Source organism: Fistularia commersonii, chromosome 14 (assembly GCF_037954325.1).
Source record: "Fistularia commersonii isolate RoL2024-O1a breed Wild chromosome 14, RoL_Fcom_v1.0, whole genome shotgun sequence".
Classification (NCBI taxonomy): Eukaryota; Metazoa; Chordata; class Actinopteri; order Syngnathiformes; family Fistulariidae; genus Fistularia; species Fistularia commersonii.
In genome coordinates this window covers 7441439-7451493 of record NC_141297.1, presented here as the reverse complement: position 1 = coordinate 7451493, position 10055 = coordinate 7441439, and the positions used below count along the sequence as shown (strand labels likewise).

Sequence of the window (10055 nt, the reverse complement as noted above, 5' to 3'; positions counted from 1 at the left end):
CCACATCTGGCCCACTGTACAATTTTCTTTGAATATTTTAGTATTTTCAATCAATATTGAATTTAGAAACAACTTATTTTTTTCTTTTTGTTTAATTTTGTTTGGATGATTACATATAAAATACTATTGGTACATTTATATGATCATGAATGATTTTAAAGTTGAAATAAATTGCCAAAAAATTTAAATATTTAAATTGCAATTTTCATTTTGTTCAATTTACATGACACCTAGTTGGCCCGCGCATAAAATTTAAATAAGAAATGTGGCCCGCCAGTCAAAATGATTGCCCCCCGATGTACAGGTTTTGCATTAAAAAAATGAAAACATATCTTTACAATTTGATGATAAGTTCCATTAAATAATTAAAAGAATACATTTTAGACAGCAATTACAATTTGACATTGCCCTCAAATCACAGAGCAATAACCTGGAAATCTGCAGTAAAGGAAACGAGTTATAAAATAAAAAATAAAATCCAGCAAAAAAATTATCAGAAAAATCCCCCAAAAACATTTTGTAAGAAAATATTGATTCCCGATTAAAAAATTACAAGGGAAGAACCAACAAGAAATAAAAGCAGAGGAGGAAATATTGCCAATTACTAATCATTATTGATTGATATTATCAAAAAGGAAAAAAAATGTACATCTCTAAGCATGCTGAAAGCGGGGCCGTCGACTCCACGTTGCATTTGGGTCACACTTGTAGCAGCCGCAACCCCCAACAGGTATTAGACCCCGAACACGACGTCGGATTAATTGTGCGATTGCACTGTAAATATTAAATGTACCAGACTTACATTTTAATCCTCCTGTAGTATCGGGTCTCCATTTAATTTCGAAATGCCTGATTTGTACTTCGTGTTTTAGGCTGCGGCTCAGAAAAAGACAATATTGTAATTACAGTAAGCTTCTTACCAGCTGATACAATTATAGAGGTGAGGAGTTTACACTGTCGTGTGAAAGTGGGACCTTATGCTCTTTTCAATTTCAGGAGACGACACAACTTTTACGAGATGTTTGATCCCGCGGCATATGTCTGGTCTTTGTCCCGCGTATTAATGCCAGAGAGCAGCTGGAGATAATTTATCACCTTGTCGTCTCTGTCGTGCATTGCGAGTCAGTGGAGGGGAGAAAAAAAAAAACACAAAGAGGCATCGGCTGTGGCTCGGTTTCTATTTTGAATAGATATTACTTTAGTTAAAATGCAAAGTATTCATTTCTTATTGATTTATTTTTTTAATCATCATTATACAGAAGGTTTTCAGTCAGCGGCATTGCAAGGCTTTTATTTGGAAAAAACGTGTCAAACCCACCTCATCGGTGGAGGAATGATTTTAAAAAGCTCAAGCTTTAAAACAAACTGTGACGGCATTCCAAAAAAAGTTACTTCCATGGCGAATTTAATAAAATAATAGAATTCTTCATCAGCTAACGGAGGGAAAGACTGCTAGTCCAAATTGTCCTCCCCAAAATAGAACATGGAAGGAAATTAAAATAGCATATTTACAAAAAAATGTGTTTGATATTTACATATTTTTTTATATGAATTTTATTGTTTGATAGTTTCTCTGCAAATGTCTCAAATAGTAGAGTAATAAACAAAAGGGTTTTGCTGAGTTGCTGAGTTAGCGGCTAACAGCAGCGACTCTTTCTTCGGGTGACGGGAAGCTAGCATAGGAAGCATGCTAAATGTCGCGTTCCCTCTTTATGGCAACTCTTTCCTCGCCAGACTTGACATTAGAAAAGGTCGTCGTAGTTGTAGTACAGATTAAGTATTAGAAAAAGTTGAATTAATCTTGAAAATGTAAATATTATTAGTTTGCCAGCCTTCGTGTGAAGCCTTCTTTCGTCCTAGTGTCTTTGAATGGTTGCCGCCTTATTAGCAGCTAGCAGTGCTATTTTTACTTTAGATTCATACACACGAAAATCTCGAGATTTATTAACATTTTTTAACTTTGCTTGCTGTATTGTTGCAATCTGCCAACAAGTAAATCTATCCGACACAAATTGCTTTCATTACCTTTCTCCAGGCAGCCGTCAAAGACATGGTCGGGTAAAACTAATATTTCTCACCGGAACATAACTTTTTCATATATTACTCGTCTGTTTTATTTTTCTCACAGATGCTTTTCGTCCTGGTGGACTTATTTTTAGGGCTCGTGCTTTTCGCCTGATATTTCCTCAGAATTCCATTTCCCAATTTCAGTCCAAACATGATTCTCACCTGCTCATTACTGTTTTTTTTATTGGTTTTGTATTTTTGTATATGTAGCGAGGTAAAGAGTCTAGGGAAGACGTGTTGACCTTCACAGAGACAGAAGGTCAGACACCCGTGTCACGGTTTAATGGTATTATAATGATTAACACGCTTTTTTTTTTCTCGACTTTGGTGAAGGGTCTCTCCATCGGTGGCCAGATGTTGATCTCCACTTGAAGGTCAAACACCAGTTCCACGCCGGGCCGTGGAAGTGATGAAGGGCAGATGTTCCCAGGGTGATCCGGTCCATATGGCGTCCGCTGGTCCGCCGGGCCTTTTCACAGCACGGGTCATGTAAACACGCTTCTTTATTTTGTCCCGCCCCTGTAAAACATGTCCTAAATCCAATCACCTCGTCCATCTAAAGGGGATGACGTTGATGAATGGAGGTGGGAGGCGGGTGGCGCCGGTAGTAGGGAGCCGTCGGCCCCCGTTGAGCTTACAGGATGGGGATGGCGGGGGGCTCGGGGGGCCACCAGGAAGCAGCCGGAGCTTAAAGAGGGGATTGTTTGGACAGACAATGGTGTCTACCTGGGTCTAATCCTCCCCCCTGCTCAAAGAGAGTTCAGGGATTGGCAGAGTTTTAATAAATGAAAGTGCTCCTATAAGCGGGATTTGCCAAAGTGCCCCTTTGTGTTAATCGGACATTTTTTACAGCATGGTTTTTGACATCTGTCGGCGTTAACCCCCTCCCGCCCCGGCTGCCTGCAGAGGACGCATCCGACGCACCTCACGCCAGGGCCAGATGCAGATCCCAAGCAGGGTGGATGCCGCCATTACAAATAAATGATTAAAATATTGCAAATATATTCACGCGGGGCATTTTCATCTATTCATCTATCGTCCTAAACTTGCCCGACGTCACTGCAGACGAGGAAGGCCGAAAAAAAAAAAAAAAAAAAAAAAAAGACATTTCTTGACAATTTGTACCGAATCGTGACTTCCAGCACTGCATTTGACCCTTCCTTTCCCCGGATTTTTGTTTTGATTTGTTTTTAAGGTGTTCCATCCTGTTTCTGCATTCACGTCATAAATATTCAATTGTGAGGCTATGGGCCGCAGCTATCGGTTTCATCCTTTCATTACTCACCTGGAACAGGATGTGGAACATCAGGCCTCCAGCGGGCGGCGTCTCATTAATCTCTTAGTCCGGGCTAATAGAGCCCTGATCTGTAATTACTTTGTGGCTAAAATAGAAAGCTGCATTTGAATGATTAAACTCGGGCGTATCGGCTCGGGAGCGTAATAAAATTGTTTTAAAATCAAGGATTACAACCTTAAATCCTGCCGTGGCCAGATGTGAGAAGGGGAGGGGGGCCGCCGTCCCGGACGAGGCAGCGGGCGGCGGGGAGGTGGGGTGGAAGATTAAGTGGAAAATCCCAGCGGAGCGCCGTGTCTTTTGCCTGCAGCTTAGGGGCTTGTGTGCACTGGACACGCTGTAATCCAGAGATTAGCTGATATAATCACCTGTAAATACATCTTGGCCATCAGCGCGCCGTCAGACATGAGCAACGTGCGGTTTGTGGGAAGCAGCGGCGGCAGACGGCGGCGGCAGACAGGCTGACAGCTGCATGGAATCTGACCTGACTCCAATTCCCAGAAAATAAAGGGAGCAGATGAAACCGCTGTAGATTAAGGGAAAAAAAAAAAAAAAACAACAAAACAAAACCAGACAACCACTTCGCTGTGTCTGTTTTTTTTTTTTTTGGGGGGGGGGGGGGGGGGTACATGAAAAAGGTCAGGTGGCTGAGGTGAATCTGCAAGACAAATGGATCCCATTATGAAACTTTGGAATTGAAAACATCTGAAATAAATAAAATACAACCGATTTAAAAAAAAATCTCTAGTAGGCTGAGTTTTTAAATTAAATTTAAAAAAAAAAATCACGTTACTTTTGAGTTCACTTGACATGGGTTCATTATTATTATTTTTTGATATTATCATTCATCATCTATACTGAGAGGCCATGTGCACCCTGGATCGATCACAGGGCCACATAGAGAAATACAACCAATCACTCATTCACACCTTTTGGCAATTTCCAAGCACAAGTGAACCTTCATAGTTTTTGACTGTGAGAGGAACTCGGGGAAGCCAGAGGAAACCCACACAGACACTGGGAGACCATGGAGACTCCACACACAAAGGTATCCCTCTCTGAATCGAACCAGGGACCTTCTTGTTGTGAGGCCGAAACACCAACCAGCGTGCGGTCAAGCTGCTCAATATTATCATTATCATTTCTATTATCATTGTAATTATTATTATTATTATTTCTCTCCTAAGGTGAATTTGTGAAGGGTGAATTCTTTACACTTTTCAATATTTTATCATTTTATTTTGATGTTTCTTTACAGGTTATTTATGAATTTTATTTTTATGAGCTGAACTGGAAAAAAATAAAAATAAATATGCATACATATTTTTCAAATGTTTGCTTAATATATCTAGAAATGCTTTCTCACTGGCGGGTCAACTCCTTCCTCCTCTTCCTCCGCCTGCTGCCTGACCCGAAAACCACCAGGGACGTCACGACCAGTTTACCTTGTTTTAAAAGCTCCAGATTTCAGACTGAGCCCGTCTGGCCCCGACATTGCTCCATTAAAATGGATTAAACCATTAGAAGATGGACTGTATTTTAAGTATTTTAAGCTTTTTTTTTTATTTAAATTTTTATTTTATTTATTATCATCATCATCATCATCAACATCATTATCCTGTAAGACACTTGAACGTCATTCCTGAAAGAGGAAACACATGATTTTGGTTGGTAGCATATTCATGCCTGGCAACAGAACAATATTAAGACTACATCAATGGAAATAATGTACAAATCATGGAAGCACACAATATAAACAATATCTTTTATATATATATATAAATGTATATATACATATATATATATACACATACATATGTATGTGTATATATATACACATATATATATGTATGTAAAACATAGTAGGCATAATAAATATTACACATGAACAAAACTAGGAAGTAAACAAAAGTTATTTGGTTTTTCAGGGTGGAAGTGGTCGGGACAAACAAAACATAACAAAAAAAACCTAACTACAAACCAGGGGTCGATTGAATTCCAGGCGGTGGTCCGCGCCTGTCCTTTACCCATAAACAAATTTCAAAACAACTGATTCGAATCTGTCGGAGACGTGGGGGATATATGTTTACATATACATATATATATATTACATATATATATATATTTATGTATAGTGCGGGGAGTTCCTCAAAAAAGCTACTTCACTCATATTCAGTCATTGTTTTTGATATGAATAGGGGAGTTATTTTGAGATAAACAGGAAGTGGTTTGAGAGGAAAAAAATGCTATGATTGGATGTTCTAACATCAATTTATCTTTTTTTTTTTTCTTTTAATGTGAGTCAAAATGTTTGCCGCTGAAATCCGAAAAAAGTGTTGACTCGCAAATCCACTTCGGACGTCGCGTCACTCGATCGTTCTTTAACTGTAAACTGAAAAGAAAGAAAGCAAAACTTCTGGCTGGAAAACCAAAAGGTTTTGTCACAAATGTATACTTTTTTCCAAACATTTCCCTTGTAAATAGAATGTTGAGGGAAAAGCGCTTTATGTGTCATTCCATGATTTCTATAGTTTTAAATAGTTTTTTTTTTAATTTATTGTTAAAAAAAAAAAAAAGAGCATGAGGTTAGCGGTTACCGGAGGTTGATGGCGGCTCGGTGAGGAAGAACGCCTTGTCTTTGGGTGTTTTAGCGCCATCACAAGTAAGGGGATTGTTAAACTTTATTGAATTATTTTTTTGGTGTTTGTTTGGTTCAGTCAGGAAATTGATAATCACATACACACACGCACACACTCCATACACCCATCTGTACACGACACAAACAATAAATCCCAATTCATTGCGTGTATGTAAATGTACTTTCACTCTTTAGTGATTCTTCTACTAATAACTGTGCAATATCCTTTCTTTTTTTTTTTTTTTCTTCTTTTTTTTCTCTCTCGAGCTTTTATCGTCGCAAACCGGCAGCTAAGCGAGTGCCAGGGTGTCCTCGGCCACGAGGTGCCTTCTCTCTCTCTTTTTTTTTTTTTTTTTTTTTGGGCAACAGGAAGTAGTTCTTGGAGCTCTAGCTTCCTTCCTTCCCTGCTGCATAGAGGGTGGAGGAAGCCCTGCCTCCGCCCCCCCCAATTGGTTCACCCCCAACCCTCCCCAACCCATCTCCGGTGATGCTACTTCCGTCGCAAAGTGCAAGCAGTTAACGGTCTCCCTGCCTCTCTCCCCCCTCCACGCGGGAACGTCAACGCAACAGCAGAAAAACAAATAAAGGTTCAATATTGTCCAAAAATGATCGCCTTCCCCCCCCCCCAAAAAAAACAGTCCAGAAGGGAAGAAGCTGGTCAGGGAGAGAGAGTGTGCATTTGTGTTTCAGGAAATCCCCCACCCACCCCACTGTGTCCGTGCAATTGGAGTTCCTCCTTGTGCCCGCGTGGTTGGACGTTCACACCTCCCTGCAAGACAAAGCAGAAGACGCACTCAGATAACATGCACACGCACACATTTTGATTAAAAAAAGGCAACGTTGGGCAGAATATTTGAAGGGCAAATAATCCCTGTGTCGTCTCTAAGGGGTCGATCCCAGGGGCTCTATATGGTTCAATGATCTGTTTCATTATAAATGTCATGACTTGATTTTATCTACTTATTTATCTACTTATTCATTCACTTGTCCACTGCGATCTCCCCCAGCAGATATCTGCTCATTTGTTAGCCACGTATTTACTTGCGCATATAATATTTTTTTACTCCGGTATTTTAATTGATCTCACGCTATATCTATATATGAAAACAATTTTGTGAGATTTTTTTAAAACCTTTTTTTTTTTTTATAAAAGAATCCAAACCCATTAAGCCATCTTTTTTTAATATGAATTCCTTTTTTTAGCTTTCATAATTTATTTATCTATTTTTCACAATTTGATTCCACTAGAGCTAATCTTAACATGACATTTTTATTTTTATTTTTTCACTTTTTCCTATATTCTGCTCCATTTCCTCACTTCCTGTTTCATTTATGGTACATTGTTCTAGCTAAGTGTTTCACCCGCTGGCGTATTTGTATGCAAAGTGCTGACTCACGATGCGGTGAGGGTGGAGTTGAGGACCAGGGTGGTGCGTATCCTGTAAAGCTGAGCCAGCGTCAGCTTCTTGTGCTGCTGCGTCGGCGATTTCCTCTTATGCGGCGACGGTTCCCCCGAATCGCCCGACGCCGTCGTGTCGCAGCCCTCATCCGAGCCACCGGAGGGAGCCGTTTCCCCCTCAGAGCCGCTGCTCCGCACCTCGCCGTCGGGGTCGGCGTGCGGCCCCTCCGGCCGAGCCCCGCGGCCGGACCTGGCCTCCGCCCTCCTCAGGGTGGCGGACACTTTATCCGAAGGCGCCGCCGCGTTCGGAGCGTCCTCTGCCGGCTCACCGCCACGGGAGAACACCTCCGCGCACTTCTGTCCGAGCTCCGACAGGCTCTTGCTGTGCGACATTTCGCCCCGCTCTGATTGGCCGGTGGATGCGCTGTGGCGCGAGTGTGCCAGAGGGGCTTTGGCGTGCAGGCGCTGCAGCAGGTTGTCCTCGGAGCGGGACAGCGCCAGGCTGGCCAGCCTCTGGAGGGTGTGGAGCCTCTGCCTGGTCTGAGCTCGGCGTGGGGATCTGCAGGGCCGGACCACCGACCGCTCCTCTTCCTCCTCCTCGTCCTCGGTCTCCTCGCCGTCGCTCTGTCCCGGCTGCGGCTGGAGCTCCCTCAGCAGGGACACAGGGGAGAGGGTACCGTAGGCGCTGTCCATGGAGAGGGAGCGACACTGGGGGTCCAGCTCCTCGCTGTCTGGCCCCGCCTCCTCATACATGGAGGTGGCGGAGGCGGCGGCGGCGGCGGCGGGCTGCTCGACTTCCGCCCTCTCCGACAAAGAGGCGTTGTCGCACGGCGTCTTGACGCTGCCTTCCGGGCTCAGGCTCCCGGACAGTTCGTCCACGTCCATCACCGACAGGGTTTCGGTGGATCCGTCTGATTGGCTGCGGGGGGGCGGGAGAAAAATAACAGCGGGTGTTCAAGGTTACGGAGGTCACTCATCGCCTCGGTTCCAAGATAGGATGGGGCTTAAAGCGACTTAAAATGAATTCATGACATCGATTTCCGCTAATTATTTTAGCACTTGGGCAAACACATAATAAAAATATTTCTGGGGGCGGAGTCCAACCTGGAGTCCTGCGCCCCTTTGTGCCTCAAGCCGGGGGAGCTGGCGGCGGAGTTGCCGCTCTCGTCCTCGTCCTCGTCCTCCTCGTCTTCCTCCTCCACTTCCTGGCTGTCCAGGCACCTCTTCTGCTGCCGCTCAACCTCCTCGCTGTGCAGCCTCCGCAGCTGGTTCTACAGGCCGGGGAGGAAAAAAGGCAATTCAAAATAAATAAAAAACAGTTTTAAAAGTGTCTTTACGGGGTTTTTCCACCCAAAGGAGTTTTCTTTTTTAAACTTGAAAAATAAGGTTAACTTTAAGACAAAACTGAACATTGAAAGGCCGAAACAAATGAGGTTGTCAATATTTTTGTTCTATTTTTAAAAATATAAAAGTTAGTTTTTAAACAAAGTGTCTTTAAGGCACCCCCCCCCCAAAAGAGTGAGATTGTTATGGTTTGTTTTTAATCAAACTTGAAATTTAAAGTTACCTTTTAGACAAAACGGAACATGAGGGCCAAAGGTAATTAGTCAACTTTTTTTGTATGTTTGAAAATACAAAAAATATTTTCAAAAACAAAGTTTCTTTTAGGGAGTTTCAACCCCAAAAGAGAGAGACTGATTTAAATTTGTTTCATTGTTCTTTATTAAACTTAATGAACTTGAAATTTAAGATTAACTATAACACAAAATTGTAGATTAACAGGCAAAATAAAATTACGTTGTTAAATTTTTTTGTATCTTTACAAAAAAAATAGTTTCTTTAAGGTCTTTTGTTTTTTTTGGACTGCTTTCAGTGTTTTTAATCCAAATTTTCAATTTAAGGTTAACATTAGGACAAAATCGAATATTAAAAAAACAAATGAAATAAGTAAACAATATTTTCACATTTCTAAAATTATGAAAAATATTTTAAAAACAGTATCTTTAAGTTTTATTACCCCCAAAAGAGCAAGCTTGATGTAGGTTGTTTTTTTTTCAATTTAGTATTACCTTTAAAACAAATGAAAATATTAAAAAGCCAATTTAATGAACAAATCTAAGGAAGCAATTCATTATTATTATTATTATTATTATTATTATTATTATTATTATCATTGTTACAATAAGATTATAGAGGTTGTGTGTTAAAGGACAGTTCAGCAAATTATGTCCTTTTTCTGCACTTCTAAGGGTTTCTGAAAACCCTTAAAAAGGATAAATTGTTAAAACAATGCATTGGCCAGTGCAAATGAATATTGCATTACTGAGTGAGTTCTCCCCTTGTTGAGAGATTCCTCCTTCCAGAATTTTCTATCAGTGTGAGTAACAAGACATATAAAACCCGACGTCCGGAATAAAAAGACAACCACCTGGACGTTGCAAACGGCGTCCACCCAGCTCCGCCCCTGGGCGGCGCTGTTGGCTTGGAAAGTGTAGGCGGCCACTGCGCTCTTAAACTCGTTGAGGTAGATGAGGATGAAGGAGCCTGGAGAGAAGGGGACATTGGTAAAAAGGAAACGTCAGAATTACTGCCAAACATGTCGGAAGTGTTCAGGCGCTGAGGCTGAGAAGGAGTCATTTTTTAGGATTTAAAAACTT

General features: G+C 41.5%; 1 protein-coding gene across 5 annotated transcripts in view; it reads right to left on the bottom strand.

Moving 5' to 3' along the window:
- Positions 1-4915: 4915 nt before the first annotated feature.
- plekhg5b (pleckstrin homology domain containing, family G (with RhoGef domain) member 5b) overlaps positions 4916-10055 on the bottom strand; it is a 60107-nt gene continuing 54967 nt past the window's right edge. For all 5 annotated transcript variants that reach the window (XM_086160091.1, XM_086160094.1, XM_086160093.1 and 2 more), the window contains 4 exons: positions 9827-9942; positions 8503-8669; positions 7397-8317; positions 4916-6768 (listed from right to left, as the gene is read on the bottom strand). In XM_086160091.1, coding sequence (XP_086016217.1) covers positions 6759-6768; positions 7397-8317; positions 8503-8669; positions 9827-9942 — 1214 coding nt within the window. In that variant the 3' untranslated portion in view covers positions 4916-6758. The remainder of the gene's footprint in view (positions 6769-7396; positions 8318-8502; positions 8670-9826; positions 9943-10055) is intronic.